This window comes from Odocoileus virginianus, chromosome 20 (genome assembly GCF_023699985.2).
Source record: "Odocoileus virginianus isolate 20LAN1187 ecotype Illinois chromosome 20, Ovbor_1.2, whole genome shotgun sequence".
NCBI classification, from domain to species: Eukaryota; Metazoa; Chordata; class Mammalia; order Artiodactyla; family Cervidae; genus Odocoileus; species Odocoileus virginianus.
Window position 1 is genome coordinate 43,402,295 of NC_069693.1, and position 17,039 is coordinate 43,419,333.

The 17,039-nt window shown below is 43.8% G+C and overlaps 1 protein-coding gene across 5 annotated transcripts in view; it reads left to right on the forward strand.

Annotated features, from left to right (window-relative positions):
- ABCC11 (ATP binding cassette subfamily C member 11) overlaps positions 1-17,039 on the forward strand; it is an 82,998-nt gene that overhangs the window by 7,672 nt on the left and 58,287 nt on the right. For 4 of the 5 annotated variants that reach the window (XM_020879788.2, XM_020879719.2, XM_020879637.2 and 1 more), the window contains exons 2-6: positions 2,455-2,597; positions 5,326-5,444; positions 8,131-8,289; positions 11,336-11,483; positions 14,147-14,380. In XM_020879788.2, coding sequence (XP_020735447.2) covers positions 2,499-2,597; positions 5,326-5,444; positions 8,131-8,289; positions 11,336-11,483; positions 14,147-14,380 — 759 coding nt within the window. In that variant the 5' untranslated portion in view covers positions 2,455-2,498. Of the gene's footprint in view, positions 1-2,454; positions 2,598-5,325; positions 5,445-8,130; positions 8,290-11,335; positions 11,484-11,522; positions 12,579-14,146; positions 14,381-17,039 lie in introns of those variants that run through there. The other variant, XM_070451341.1, reaches the window with a different exon arrangement.

A 17,039-nucleotide genomic window follows, 5' to 3' on the forward strand; every position in this document is an offset into this window, starting at 1 on the left:
AGTCCATAGGGTTTCCAAGAGTCAGACACCTCTACTTAGCACGCACACCTACTGTATTTGTACATAGAAATACTGTACAGTGATTTCTGAATGCGCCTCTCTTCCCAACATGTTGGTAGCTTGAAATCCTTGATGGGAATACTTACACCACAACAATCCGCTAAGGCTACAAATCTGGATTTGTTTTTATTATTTTATTGATTGTCTAGGCTTAAGAAATAAACGCAGGAAATGTTAATAATTCAGATTAACAAGTGTGGTGCCTGTAGCCATTACATTGTGAAGAGCACAAAAAATGAGAAAATTCTCTTTCAGTATTTGAAAACTCTTCAGCAGTTACATGGGTCATTGGCAGATGAGTGAAGATGCAACCAACATATGTCTTTGATGCTTCAGTTTCCTGTTACTCGTTAACATAAAGCACAATATCAAGTTACAGCTGTGTTGGAACTACATTCACTCACCGGTTGCAAGCACAGTTTAGTTATAGATGCACACGTTTACCAGTACACAGTGCCTGATGCTAAAACTGTCCCTTGCCAGGGTGCATGACTTGCAATCTAGAAGTTACTTCCTCCCCCTCCCCAACTCCAGTCCCTCCACTGAGCACCTTTGTGTCTTAGTAAATAAACTGTAAGCCAGTATATCATGGTTCTACCCCCAGGGGTAGAACCTTCCACTGAATCATGCCAGTTTCACTTTAGGCTGGTTATGACAGACAGAAACTGGACTCTTCCCACAGTCTTAAACCAGAACTACCGGACAGCTTCTCTTACCTGACATATCTCTTTTATTTTAAAGTTTTCCAACACCCCTGAAAGGTCCACTTCTATCCTCGCATGCAAGTACAGTTGCCCCTCAGTTCAGAGCTGGGATTGGTTCCAGTCCCCCTGTGGATTTGAAAATCCAAGGATGCTCAAGTCCCATATGTAAAATAGTGTAGTATTTACATATAATCTAAGCACATCCTCCCATACACTTTAAGTCATTACTTATAACTGTAAATACAATGTAATTCTATGTGAACAGTTTCCTTTGCTAACTGAAGCTTTCCTTTTGGGAATACAGGGATTTTTTTTTTTTTTTTTCCCCTGAATCTTATCTATAGTCAGTTGGTTGAATCTTGATTGCAAAATCTATGGGTACAGAGGGCTAACTGTATACTTATGGCCTGGTGCCATGGCTAGGGAATCAGTCTTGTAGGCTCTATAGAAGAATTCCAGAAACTGAGTCCACCAGATTTGGGTGTGATTTGCTAAAAGGAAGTGAGATGAGAGAGAATGGGATAAAGGAATTTAGAGAATCTTCTCCCAAGACAATAGGCTAGTCTTCAAGTCTGTTTACTTGAAACACAATCCAGTATTTGAAAGCCGAAAGCTATATCTGAGCACGAGGACTGGCTACATAATTTGTGGGACCCAGGGCAAAATGAAAATGTGGGACTCCTTGTTCAGATTATGAAAATTTCAAGATGGTGGTGGTAGAACATCTATAAGTCCATCACAAGCTGGGGCCCTGTGAGACACCCATCATACCCCATGATGTCAGCCCTCTTGTACATTTTCTTTCTCTTTCCATTCCTCCAGAAACATTACTGATAACCATCCCCTCTCCTGCCCCAGGCACATGGATGTTCTGAGAGTGAATCATATATTCACAAAGCAAAATGAAAAGCAAAGTAATATATTTTTCAGTTATTTAAATTTCCTAAATCAGGGACTTCCCTGGTGGTCCAGGGGCTGTGACTTTGAGCTTCCAATACAGGGGGCGCAAGTTCCATGCTTGGTCAGAAAACTAGATCCTAAATCCTCAAATAAGACTTTGCATGCCTCAACTAAAGAAGCCACATACTACAGCTAAGTCCCAATGTAGCTAAATAGATAAATATTTTCATAAATAAATAAATGTCCTAAATCATACCCAGATCCCCTTCCCTGAGTCTGAGAATGGCAAAATCACATTTCTTTCATTTATTTATTCATTCATTCACCATTGATTTACTGAATATCTGCCCTCCTCCTAGCAGATCCCTAGGCCTGAGGGATTTAATAGTAAGCAAAGTAGACCTATCTTTGTCCTTGTGAGGATCTCTGTTTAGTGCAAGAAATGAACTCTAAAAAATCAGAGATTCACTTAAATAGACAATTACAGACTGGAATAAAAGAAGAGGCATGGTTAAATAAGCATGGTTTTAAGAGCAAACCTTGAATATATTAAAGAAGATTGACCTGGCCCAAGGATGTAGGTTGGGAATGGGTGGTTTGGGGTTTCCCTTGGTGATCTTAGGCTGAGCCCCAGGTAGAAGTTTAAAGACAGGGAGCCAAGCCCCTTCCTAACAGAGGGAAGAGCAGGTGCTGTGATGATGGCCCCTAGCACACTCCTTGTTGGGCCATATCCCCCTCTCCTGGTTGCTTGGGCTTCCATCTAAGCTGCTCTTACCTGTTGCCTTTTCAGAGTCTCTGATTCTGGGAAACAAAGAACTGGCAGTACACCTGAAAATGACCAGAAGGAGGATATACTGGGTCCCCAGGTCTTCTGGTGGCCTTGTGAATCTCGGCTTGGATGTAGAGGATGACATGGTTTCAGGACTTAGCTATGTAAGTAGATCTCCTTTGCATCAAAACACCAGGAAACTGAGTTCACAGGGTATTTCCAGTGGTCATAAACTGGATCAAATTTTTTTGTCCCCTATTTATTCAGTTTTGATTTTTTTTTTAAATGGAGCTCTGGCTTCCATATTATGATGAATCATAATCCTTGGTCATGATGCACGTTCAAGGCTCATACAACTCTCTCCCACTACCCTCCACTTCCCACCCCATCTCTGTCTGTCTCACCTATTTATGCATTTACTTATAAGAATATGATAAGCACCAGTAAGTCTACCACCAACTCAGCAGCTCGGACTTGACCCCATTGCATTCCCCAAGTCTCCCTGGTTCCTTCAGGAACCACTATTCTGAACCTTTACTCATAGATCCCTTTCTGTGTTTTCAAGAGAGTGTTATTTGTTCTATATGAAGTCCTAGAAATAATAATATATCTTTTTCATTTCAGTGGTTTCCTACTTTATCAAAAGGGTAACATGTAATATCTTGTGATTTATTTTTTACTTCTTGATTTCTTTTTAATAGTTTTATCCTTAGAGAGTGACGTGGTTTTGCATTCTGTGGACGACTAAACATAACACTCTTTCTTCTTATCCACAGTGTTTATGGACAGAGAAAAGCCCAGAGAAGCTGAGGGAACTGCCCAGAGTAGGAGCAGAGCCAGAGCTGGGAGCTGGTTATTCTGACCCATGACTCATTCCCTACCTACAGGCTTTCCTTTATTTATTTTTATTGAGACAAAAGTGGCATAAAACATCATATGACTTTCAGATGTATGATATAATGATTCATTATTTGTTTAAATTATGAAACAATCACCACAATAACCATCACCACCCGTAGTTCAAATATTTTTTTTCTTGTGAGAAATTTCAACACCTACTCTCTTAACAACTTTCAGGTATGCAGTATGGTATTATCAGTTATAGTCACCATGTTGTACAATATATCCCCATGACTTGCTCATGTCTGTATTTTTTGACCACCTTCACCCATTTTGCCTATCCTCACCTCTGGCAATTACCAGTCAGGTAATTTTGTTTGCTTGTTAGTTGGCTGGGTATTGTTTATTCTGTTCAGTTCAGTTCAGTTCAGTTGTTCATTTGTGTCCGACTCTATGTGACCCCATGGACTGCAGCACGCCAGGTCTCCCTGTCCATCACCAACTCCCAGAACTTACTCAAACTCATGTCTATCAAGTCAGTGATGCCATCCAACCATCTCATCCTTTGTTGCATCCCCTTCTCTTCCTGCCTTCAACCTTTCCCAGCATCAGGGTCTTTTCCAATGAGTCAGTTCTTCGCATCAGGACTCTCAAGAGTCTTCTCCAACACCGCAGTTCAAAGGCATCAATTCTTTGGCGTACAGCTATCTTTATAGTCAAACTCTCACATCCATACATGACTACTGGAAAAACCATAGCTTTGACTAGATGGACCTTTGTTGGAGCCATGGTACTGGAGAAGACTCTTGAGAGTCCCTTGGATTACAAGGAGATCAAACCAGTCAATCCTAAAGGAAATCAGTCCTGAATATTCATTGGAAGGACTGATGCTGAAGCTGAAATTCCAATACTCTGGCCACCTGATGCGAAGAACTGGCTCGTTGGAAAAGACCCTGATGCTGGGAAAGAGTGCAGGCAGGAGGAGAAAGGGGTGACAGGATGAGATGATTGGATGGCATCACCAACTCAATGGATATGAGTTTGAGTAAACTCCAGAAGTTGGTGATGGACAGGGACTGCAGTCCATGAGGTCACAAAGAATTGGACACGACTGAACAACTGAACTGAACTGAACTGAACTGAACCTTTGTTGGCAAAGTGATGTCTCTGCTCTTTAATATGCTGTCTAGGTTGGTCATAGGTTTTCTTCCAAGAAGCAAGTGTCTTTTAATTTCATGGCTGCAGTCACCATCTGCAGTGATTTTGGAGCCCCCCACAATAAAGTCTCTCACTGTTTCCATTGTTTCCCCAGCTATTTGCCAGGAAGTGATGGGACTGGATGCCATGATCTTTGTTTTTTGAATGTTGAGTTTTAAGCCAACTTTTTCACTCTCATCAAGAGGCTCTTTAGTTCTTCTTCGCTTTCTGCCATAAGGGTGGTGTCATCTGCATATCTGAAGTTATTGATATATCTCTTGGCAATCTTGATTCCAGCTTGTGCTTCATCAGCATGTCACATGATGTACTCTGCGTATAAGTTAAATAAGCAGGGTAACAATATATAGTCTTGACATACTCCTTTCCCAATTTGGAACCGGTCTATTGTTCCAAGTCCAGTCCTAACTCATATTCCTTGACCTGCATACAGATTTCTCAGGAGGCAGATGGTTCCCATCTTCCCATCTTAAGAATTCACACCTCTTTAAGAATTTTCCACAGTTTGTTGTGATCCACACAATCAGAGGCTTTGGTCAATAAAGCGGAAGTCAATAAAACAGAAGTAATGTTTTTCTGGAACTCTCTTGCTTTATTCTATTGGGGTGGCCAAAAAGTTCCTTGGGGTTTTTCCATAACATCTTATGGATGGTGTATTTCAGATATATGTAAGTGAGATCATAGAGTATTTGCCTTTTTCTGTCTCACTGTGGTATCCTTTCTCTAGGAGGCTGAATGTGGAAAGATCCATCCTCATTGGGTTGCTGGCCCCTCATTCCCTCAGGACAGTATTTTCGAGGTCTGAAACTGATCCTCTTTTGTTTCTTATTTCCCAAGAAAACAATCACTGTTGAAGACAGCCCCTGCAGACAGCAGGTGAGGGAACGTGAGGCACGAGGGAGAGGGAAGTATGACACTGCCTGGAAAACCATGATTCCCTTCCGACCAAAGCCAAAGTGAGTCCTAGGTGGGAGCTGAGGGTTGGTACCCTCCAGGGCAGCGGTCCTCAGCCCTCACACCCAGACCCCTCCTAAAGGCTGACAGCCCTGTCCCAACACTGTCCTGTCACTCTCCACAGGCAAACACCTCCCAAGAAACCTGAGACACATCAGGGCAGCACAGCCAGCATCTTTCCTCACTCATTCAGACAGTCAGTAGGACTCATTGAGCTCCTATAGACACTGTGCTAGACTGTGGGGGTAACAGTGAGCCAGCCAGACAGCACCCTTGCCCATCACCGACCTCACATGGGGGAGAATGACAGTAAGCTTATAAGCAGGCCAACCAAGTTCCATCTAGTCAAAGCTATGGTTTTTCCAGTGGTCATGTATGGATGTGAGAGTTGGACTATAAAGAAAGCTGAGTGCTGAAGAATTGATGCTTTTGAACTGCGGTGTTGGAGAAGACTTTTGAGAGTCTCTTGGACTGCAAGGAGATCCAACCAGTCAGTCCTAAAGGAAATCAGTCCTGAATATTCATTGGAAGGACTGATGTTGAAGCTGAAACTCCAATACTTTGGCCACCTAATGCCAAGAGCTGACTCACTGGAAAAGACCCTGATGCTGGGAAAGATTGAAGGTGGGAGGAGAAGGGGATGACAGAGGATGAGATGGTTGGATGGCATCACCGACTCAATGGACATGAGTTTGAGTAAGCTCCAGGAGTTGGTGATGGACAGGGAAGCCTGGTGTGCTGAAGTTCATGGGATCGCAAAGGGTCAGACAGGACTGAGTGACTGAACTGGAGCATATGATTATTACTGTTTGAAGAGGGCACTGTAAAGAAATGTGGGGGTGTGAGGGACCGGAGAACAGCGACAACACGATAGGTTCTGAGTGACACTGAAACAGACCTGGAGGATGAACAGGAGGACGGTGTGGGCAGCATGTGCAAAGGCCTGGCCTTGCAGTGGAAGAACACAGTGATGCGCATGTCCAGCATCTGAGAAGGAGGCCAGCGCCTCTGCAGAGTTCTAGCCATAGTGACATGACAAGGTGACACCGCCGGCATGTCTCCACAGACCACATTAAGTACGTCGGTCTTCATTCAGAGAAAAACGGGCAGCCATTGAAAGGGCCAAATGCCCTAAGATGTTACCTTAAACTTAAGAGTTTAAGAAATTCATGGAGCCCTCTCTATTAAATTATAGTTTCAAGTAACCATTCCCAAATGACTTTCTAGTTTAAACCCCTGGGGCTTCAGGGGCCTCCACAGATTCACACACATACTCCTTTATGCAGCATTTGTCGACAGGCACTTAATTAACACTTCTGGCCTGATCCCTCAGTGTTTTGTCACTGGGAAAAATTTTGTATTTAGGAATCCCTCATCTCTCCAGTGTTTTTCTAACAAACAGACAGCAGTGGTTTTCCTATTTTTAAATCTGAGCTTCTATCAATGCCAGTTACATAGTTACCCACCAAATCAATCGTATCTAGACCAGGACCAGAGAACCTTGGTACTTGAGTTCACCTGGACAGCCTTATCTTAGAGAAACCATATTTCTGCTGGGCCCTTGGAACATCAGCCCCGGCCATCAGTTCTGGCCCAATCCTTGCTATCACAGATGGCCCCACACATCTCCTACAATGTTCCATCTTTCCTCAGTTCTTCTCTCCCAACATCTCCCACCGAGGCCAGGTCAGCATTGCCCAGAATGTACAACCGTGGTTGCTGGTGGGCTGGGAGGGTGTAAAGGGCCAGAATGTGGAGAAAAGAGGCCATAACCCAAAGCAAGAGAACATCCTGCAAGTCCGGCAGTTTTGTCTTCACATCTGTCTCCGCAAATCTTTTTTAAAGTTGAATTTTCCTCATATTGAACCGTATAGCATCAGAGACAATGTTGAAAAAAAAGTGAAATTACACACAATCTCAACACCTTAATGAAACCATTATTTGTCTTTTGTGAACGATTCACAGAGATATGACCTTATCATTCTTAGTTATTTATTTTACAGTTTTTATGGGAGTTACAGAAGCAGAACATAAAAATTTAGTGATGAGAATCTAGTTTTGTTCTTTTGCGATTTCTAACCCCTAATTCAAAGTCAATCTATGAATGATTTGCTATAAATTGTTATATAATTTGATATTTATTTTATATAATATATATATTTTAAATATATATAATATAGATATGTGTATATTGTTCGCTGTCTGACCTCCCTATGTCTTCCTTTTTTATATTAGTAAAAATATTCTAAATTTCTTGATCTTCAACCTTTTTTTCAGTATGCTTAGAGCCCGTTCCATGTTCCACATGTAGATCGTCCCTATTTTTAGATCCTTCTGCACTGTTTTCTACAATATGGTGCAGGATGTACCATATTTGTCTTCTTTCTTTTTAAATCATTTCTCTGTTGCTGGGTGTTTTTGTTGCTTCTGGTTTTTAACTATGAGTACTGGGGGAAAACCTCAGTGTGGTCCTCTGGATGTAGGAAAAAAATATTTTTTCATGACTGTTACTTGTGATGTTAATAATAGTCATGGAAAAATACTTTTTTCTACATGTAGACGATGGAGAAACCACTGTGGTTAAGCCACAGTTCTCATTCATCTCTTCCGAGTTCTGCCTGGGACTTAGTTGTCCGCCTCTGGAGCCCACGTCCAATGTCACCATGCTGACTGTGACCTCTCTGCTAGGTTTCCTGAGCACCAACCCCTGGATGATGCTGGCCTGTTCTCCTACCTCACGCTGTCATGGCTCAGCCCGCTCATGGTTCGAGGTTCACAGAGATGCTTAGATGAGAACAACATCCCCCAGCTGTCAGTACACGATGCCGCAGACAAAAATGCCAAAAGGTAAAGTCATGCTGGGTGAGCCAGCGGGGTTAAAGACAACGTCCTGGCAGTCAGTGACCAGAGATGCTTAAATATGTGTTTTTAGGGGAGGGGGGTAGTGGTTCATCTTCAGACAACCAAAATATATCAGTTCTCCCTTTGTTGCAGGAACCTTCCTTCTACTGGAGGTTCTTAATCTGGAGTTAACAATAATTTACATATTTCACATGTAAATATTTACATACAGGCTAGAGAACTTTTTCTGGAACAAGAATTCGCATCTTTTATCAGGTCTGTCTGAGGTCCCAGGACCCTGAGAAAGAAAGTACTGCTTCTTGTCCCCTTTGCCTTTTTGGTGTGTGGATAAAGCATTTATCTGTGGCCTGCTGTCGGGCCCTGGGGGCAAAGGGCAGCCCAACAAGGGAATCCGTTTTGTCCACTGTGCTCTTGCTGTCTAAGGAGCAGCAGCTTTGGCAAGTACCTGGAGTCCCTTGGCCTGATCCACGATGCTATCATCATTGCTGTTGCTCAGTCGCTCAGTCGTGTCCGACTCTTTGCGACCCCATGAATCGCAGCACGCCAGGCCTCCCTGTCCATCACCAACTCCTGGAGTCCACCCAAACCCATGTCCATTGAGTCAGTGATTCCAACCATCTCATCCTCTGTCATCCTCTTCTCCTCCTGCCCTTAATCTTTCCCAGCATCACAGTCTTTTCCAACGAGTCAGCTCTTCACATCAGGTGGCCAAAGCATTGGGGTTTCAGCTTCAGTATCAGTCCTTCCAATGAACACCCAGGACTGATCTCCTTTAGGATGGACTGGTTGGATCTCCTTGCAGTCCAAGGGACTCTCAAGAGTCTTCTCTAGCACCACAGTTCAAAAACATCAATTCTTCAGCATTCAGCCTTCTTGATGGTCCAACTGTCACATTCATACGTGACCACTGGGAAAACCATAGCTTTGACTAGACAGACCTGTGTCGGCAAAGTGGTGTCTCTGCTGTCATCATGGGCCGTGCTAACCGCTTTCCCAATAGTGGGACCCGACATAGGGAAGCAGGAGCCAGGACGTCCGAGTTCAGCCAACATGGTGCCTGCAGCTGATAGATTGGACTGTGGATGCATGGTGAGGTGGGGAGGCATCCAGAGCCAGATTAAGAGCCCGGAAAACTTGAGCATCGTAATGACTATTGTCCAGTCACTTGTTCCTGCCTCAGGTATAGATAGCTCTAAACAAAAGAGAAGAGTAGGAAAGTCAACACAATTTTAAATCTTTAGGTGAAAACTTCTTGGATGCTTTTTAAAAAAGCTAATATACAAATTGTATATCAAGTTTCCCCCCAAAGAAATGTTTTAGGTGTTCTTATTTTGCTGGTGTAGCACAAACCTCCCAGGCATCATTAGCTTGGAATGTCAAAATTAGGATACATTTACATTTCTGGGCTTCCCTGGTGGCTCAGATGGTAAAGCGTCTGCCTGCAATGCAGGAGACCCAGGTTGGATACCTGGGTTGGGAAGATCCCCTGGAGAAGGAAATGGCAACCCACTCCAGTACTCTTGCCTGGAAAATTACATGGACTGAGGAGCCTGGTAGGCTACAGTCCATGGGATCGCAAAGAGTTGGACACGACTGAGTGGCTTCACTTTTACTTTCTTTGGTTGCATGATCCAACACTGGGGCACTGTTTTGGGAATTTTGAAATAAATAAGGGCACTTTTTGGAGATCAGAGTTCTGTGTTTTATGAATCTTAATTTGTGTTTAAAAAGGAAGGGTGACGTTTTTCAGAGCCCTAGGCCGTTTCTTCAACTAACTGTATTTCAGGGTAACAAGACAGTTGATGAGGGAGATTTCTTTTTTTAATATTTACTTATTTAGTTTTATTTGGCTGTGCGGGGTCTTAGTTGCGGCACGCAGCATCTTTAGTTGTGGCTTGTGGGATCTAGTACCCTGACCAGGGATCGAACCCAGGCCCCCTGCATTGGGAACTTGGAGTCTTAGCCACTGGACCACCAGGAACGTTCTGGGAAAGTTTGTTTTTTTTTTTGTTTTTTTTTTACAGAAAGTTCAAGCTGCTAACTGTAAATGGAATGATAGAATTAGAAAAATCACCATTTTGCCAGTCCTGTCAGAAGTGGATATAGGCAATGATCATCAGCAATAGGGAACTTAGCAATGGATGAGTCAGGCTAACACACCTTCTTAACGCAGTGATCCAGTTTAACATATCCAAAAGTGGGACAACACACTTTGTACGTCTTCTGATGTGTTGAAAAGAACATATACTACATCATCTAATAAGTATTTTTGCCAGCTAACTTTAATTCTGAATTTTATTATGCCTCTAGATCTAGCTAACAGCTTAATAGGAAGTACATGGCATAGAAACTTATACTAGCCCCACAGGGGTGCAATCAGTCAAATCCAGAATGTGGAAAACTCAACAGGATAAATCGTTCAGATTCTTTAGAAAGTAAATGGCAAAAAATGCAGAGGAAGGGAAATTGTTACAGATAAAATGAGATGCAAGAGGCCTGTCAGATTTGTCTTTTAACTGCAATGAGTGGGACCCGTTTGGATCTTGATTTAGGCAAACTAACTGTGAGAACATATTCTTGAAATAATTAGAGAAAGTTGAATTAAATGCTGCCATTCTTACTATGCTATTAATATATGGCTATTATTAATAGCTATTAATAATGAATAGTCATTAATTCATAACCATTTTTATGGTTACTGTGTGGCTTTTTAGGGCTTTATCTGGAAGAGATGCATACTAAAGCATTTATAGACGAAACAATATCTTTGGGATTTGCTTGAAATATTCTTGCAAAAAGAAAAATAATGGAAGGGGAGGAGAGATTAAACAAAAATGTCAAATGTTGATAATTCTTGGAGCTGGGGCATGCATATCTGCAGCATGCATGCAGTATAAATGCCCTGTACTGTTCTCTCTCCTTGTGTTATCTTTGACAATTTTGTGTAACCAAGTTCCTAGACCAGCAAGAACTGGGAGAGTTGGGTGACAATCAAAGAGATTTCATTTGCCTCCATTTTCTTCTTTTCAAGGCTTCATCTTCTTTGGGAAGAAGAAGTCTCAAGGCATGGAATTGACAAAGCTTCAATGTTTCGAGTGATGCTAAGATTCCAAAGAACAAGGTTTATTTTTGATACAATTTTGAGCTGCTTCTTCTCCGTCGCAAGTGTTCTGGGGCCAGTAAGTAGCAGACTTGACGAGATGTCCGGACTTCAGGCCTTGGTGATTAGCATGTTTAGATCCATCCCAAGAATTGGAGCTGTCTTGAGACTTCCCTGGTGGGTCAGTGGTTAAGACTCTGCACGTCCAATTGGGGGGAGGTGGGTGTGCAGGTTCGATCCCTAGTTGGGGAACTAAGATCCTATATGCCATTCAGGGTGGCCAAAGAAAATAACAATAATTTTTTAAAACCCCAAAACATAAACAAACAAACAAACAAAAAGATTTGAGGATGTCCGTCTCTCAACTGCTGCTCAGAAAATGAAGGCTTTCTGGGGTCAGTGGAGCTAGTAGTAGTTGGAAATGCGAATTCTGCAGCCAGTGCTTAGGTTCTAACCTTGGTTCTGCCACTTAATTTCTGGGTGACTTTGGGCAATTGGTTTACCCCTTCTGTGCCTTGGTTCCCTCATGGAACCCCATGATGTTCTCAACCATAGTCCTCATGGAAACTCTCATGTTTGAAATGGAGAGCCCAACATTATCTGCCTCACAAGGTGACATTAAATAAGTTCAGTATAGAAAACATTTAGAGCTCAGGCTGGCTCAGGACGTGGGAGCTGCTTTGAGAAATGGCGGAACAGCTCGGGGCATGCAGGAGACTCCACGTACCATGGTTAGGATGAATGGGCTCGCTATTTCCTACCGGTTGCTCAACTGCAGACCGTGAACTTGGCTGTCCCAGCTGGAGTCACATGCTCACTTTGGTTGGTTAGCAGTGGAACACTTTGATTGACGATCCAGCCTAGACTGTGTGCATTGGAGCAGGCGACTGTCTCCCCAGAAGAAAATAGAGGCATTGTTACCAGCTCGGGGGAGAGGGGTTGCAGGTCAGGAGGAAGCAACAGCTGCTGACACCACAGAGATAAGTGACTCGGGTGACAGCATGTTCTCCATTCTTCCCTTCAGATGCACTCTCCACCCTTGTCTGCCCCACCCTGTGCTATGCCCCTAGTGTGTGACCTCTATGGATCGCATCCGTGGGGTACCTTTGACTCTGGCTTCTGGTTGAGTTTGACCAGTGGGAGACCCCGTCTGGTGGCTGGAGGGAAGGAGAAGGTGAGGGCAAGATATATATCACTCTGACTTCCTCACTCCCTGTCACTGAAGGTTGGTGACCAGATCCTAAAATGAAGGGCCCTTTTTGTATGACTTTCTCTTTCTAGGCTTCAGGAAACTCATCCTCCCCTCCCCATTTAGTTCCTTGTGGTTGCTAGCTCCAAGGTGCTCCTCCATCCCTGTTAAATCTCCTCAATTCTGCCCACACCTTTATAAATAGGTTATCAATTCCTGGATTACTCCGTGTGTGTGTGTGTGTGTGTCCTCTATTTCCCACCGGGACTGAGGCTGAAATGTGGTCTCTGTACTCTGGTGCCAAATCAAATCTCAGAGACAGAGTTTTGGTGAAGGGCTTCCCAGGTGAAACTAGTGGTAAAAAAAAAAAAAAAAAAAAAAAAATTCCCCTGCCAATGCAGGAGATGCAAGAGACATGGGTTCAGTCCCTGAGTTGGGAAGAGCCCCTGGAGTAGGAAATAGCAACCCCATCCAGTATGCTTGCCTGGAAAATTCTGTGGACAGAGGAACCTGGTGGGCTACAGCCCATGAGGTCACAGAGTTGGATGCGACTGAGTGGCTAAGCACCTACGTACTCACACAGGAAAGAATGGCTTTATTGCTTTGCCAGACAAATGGGGACACAGTGGACTAATGACCTCAGAACTGTGTGTCCCAATTCAGGGGGATTTGGTGAGGAGTTTTATAGCAACCCTCATGTCTCAGATGGTAAAGAATTTGCCTGCAATGATGGAGACCCGGGTCCGATCCCTGGGTTGGGTAGATCTCCTGGAGTAGAAAATGGCAACCCACTCCAGTATTCTTGCCTGGAGAATTCCACGGACAGAAGAGCTTGGTGGGCTACAGTTCATGGGATCACAAAGAGTCAGACATGACTGAGTGACTAATATTTTCACTTTATAGCAATGGTTCAAGGGTGAGGTTTGCTGATGAGATCAGGGTGTGCGTAGGGCCTGCACTCCTTTAATTTGGCCTCAGGAGTTTTTCTGATGAGCTTCTGTGGTTCTTGAGGTTATCAAACTGTGACTTTCTCTCTGGAGTAGAGTATTTCATCAAGTAGTTAGCAGCTTCCATCTGTTGGGTGTTTTAATTCTGTAGAAGAGCTCAAAGATATTGTTATGTGTATCCCTTGAGGAGTAATGAGGATCCTGCCCCAAGACTGTTTCTTGGCTGCAGTTTCCTTGTCTCTGCATCCCCTCTCTTCCCCTAGGAATGCAGGGAAGGTTATGGAGGCTGGAGTCTATTCCCTACAAACAAGAAATATGGGGCACGGAATAGGCTTCTGCATCTAGAAACACCAGAGCGTCCTGCTTGGTCTCAGGACCAGTATGAGATGGTGGAGCTGGGCTTCAGATCTGGGTCAGTTGAACTCCTAAGTGTCCTCCAACTGGACTGTGACCTTCTGAGTGCAGAATTGTGCCTGAGTCAGTTGTGATTGTCAAGTAAGCCCCCTCTCTTGACCCGAGGACCTTACGCCTGGTGCACTTTGGTTAGGTGTTGCCTGAAAGCAGGACTGGGAAGTCAGAGTGATCCAAACTCCTGTTTCCTTTTAGATGTTGGTTTTACCAAAGATCCTGGAATACACCAAAAACCCATCGAGGGACGTTACCTATGGAGTTGGGCTTTGCCTGGCCCTTTTTCTCACTGAATGTCTGAAGTCTCTGAGCATGTGCTCATGCTGGGTCATCAACCAGCGCACCGCCATCAGGTTCCGTGCAGCTGTCTTCTCCTTTGCCTTTGAGAAGCTGATGCAATTTAAATCTCTAACACACGTCACCATGGGAGAGGTAAGTGACGAGGTTGCATATTGAGGGGGTTACTTTCCTCCTCCTCCTCTACACCTCCTTACCCTGGAGGCCAAGGGAGGGAGAAGAAGCTGGAGACCAGGAAGAAAGAGAAAGGAAATCATTTCCAGGGTGAGTGTTGATAACCATCAATAATTGCCTCTGGGATCATAAGAGCATGTCAACAGTAGACAAGGAGATATTCCAGCTGTATTCAGAGCCTTAGAGAGGACTTATCCATCCATTCAATGAATTATTACTGAGATATGCTTTGCGCTAAGCCCTGTCCTAAGCCCTAGGGGTACGTGCTAAGTTACTTCAGTCGTGTCTGACTCTTTGTGACCCCACGGACTGTAGCCCACCAGGCTCCTCTGTTCATGAGATCCTCCAGGCAAGAATACTGGAGTGGTTTGCCATTTCCTTTTCCACCTAGGGGTACAGTTCAGTACCCCTCAGTCTCTCAGTTGTGTCCGACTCTGCGATGCCATGGACTGAAGCATGCCAGGCCTCCCTGTCCATTACCAACTCCTGGAGCTTGCTCAAACTCATGTCCATTGAGTCGGGGATGCCATCCAACCATTTCATCCTCTGTTGTCCTCTTCTCCTCCTGCCTTCAACCTTTCCCACCATCAGGGTCTTTTCCAATGTTTCAGCTCTTTGCATCAGGTGGCCAGAGTATTGGAGTTTCAGCTTCAGCATCAGTCCTTCCAATGAATATTCAGCACTGATTTCCTTTAGGGTTGACTGGTTTGATCTCCTTGCTGTCCAAGAGACTCTCAAGAGTCTTATCCAACATCACAGTTCAAAAGCATCAATTCAGCACTCAGCTTTCCTTATCGTCCAACTCTTACATTCATACATGACTACTGGAAAAACCATAACTTTGACTAAACAGACTTTTGTTGGCAAAGTAATGTCTCTGCTTTTTAATATGCTGTCTAAGTTGGTCATAGCTTTTCTTCCAAGGAGCAAGCATCTTTTAATTTCATGACTGCAATCACCATTTGCAGTGATTTTGGAGCCCAAGAAAATAAGTCTCTCACTGTTTCCATTGTTTCCCCATCTATTTGCCATGAAGTGGTGGAACTGGATGTCATGATCTTTGGTTTTTGAAAGGAGTTTTAAGCCAACTTTTTCACTCTCCTCTTTCACTTTCATCAAAAGGCTCTTTACTTCTTCACTTCCTGCCATAAGTGTGGTATCATCTGCATATCTTAAGTTATTGATATGTCTCCCAGCAATCTTGATTCTAGCTTGTGGTTCATTGAGCCTGGCATTTCACATGATGTAATCTGCATGTAAGTTAAATAAGCAGGGTGACAATATACAGCCTTGATGTACTCCTTTCCCAATTTGGAACCAGTCTATTGTTCCATGTCCAGTTCTAATTGTTGTTTCTTAACCTGCATACAGATTTCTCAGGAGGCAGGTAAGGTGGTCTGGTATTCCCATCTCTTTCAGAATTTTCCACAGTTTGTTCTGATCCACACAGTCATAGGCTTTGGCGTAGTCAGTGAGCAGAAGTAGATGTTTTTCTGGAACTCCCTTGCTTTTTCAATGATCCAATGGATGCTGGCAATTTGATCTCTTGAGCTACCAAATCCTCCCATATTTTTCTTCCCAAGTCGTCTGAGGGGATCAGTCAGACTCTTTGCAACCCCATGGACTATAGAGTCCATAGAATTCTCCAGGCCAGAATACTGGGGTGGGTAGCCTTTCCTTTCTCCAGGGGATCTTCCCAACCCAGGGATCAAACCCAGGTCTCCTGCATTGCAGGCAGATTCCTTACCAGCTGAGCCACAGAGGAAGTCCAAGAACACTGGAGTGGGTAGTCTATCCCTTCTCCAGCAGATCTTCCTGACCCAGGCATCGAACTGGGGTCTCCTGCATTGCAGGCCAGTTCTTTACCAACTGAGCTATGAGGGAAGCCCACCAAGGGGTACAGCAGTGGCCAAAAAGACAAAAATCTTGGGACTTCCCTGGTGGTCCAGTGTTTAAGACTCCATGCTTCCATTGTAAGGGGATATGGGTTCCATCTCTCATCAGGGAACTAAGATCCTTCATGCAGCTGAAAATTAAAACAAAAAAACACGAATCCTCAGTAGAAGCACAGCAGAAACCATATCCCCAGACCACCTGGGGAGGAAGGTATGGGAGGACTTGGTAGCTCAAGGAAAAACAAGTAGAGATAATCTCTGGTTGTTAATTTTCTTATCTGCAGAGGAGAAATACTTACAGTTGCCTGGTTATTGTTATTGATGGGTTATTTCCTAGCTGGAGCTCCCTACAGCATAACACAAACAATGGCAGAGACTGAAGAAAGATATATGACCAACTATGACCTAGAGTCATGGGGGAATACTGGAATTTTCTATGTTTAATTTCACTTTCTCTATTTTTCTACTGCTTACCAATTGCCTTGATGAGCATGGATTACTTTTATATTGAAACAGATAATTTAATTTTTGGAAAAGACATCCCTGCTCTGGCTCTTTCCTCTCAAACAAGCTCCTCTGTGATCTGGCCTCAGCTGCTCTCCTGCCTCATTTCTTCCTGTGTTCCTTTCTCTAGTCCTAGGTTGACATCTACCTTCCTGGCCAGGCAGGGCTAAACCTCTAGCCCCAAATAGACCAGGCATGTCCACCTCTAGGAAGCTTTGCTC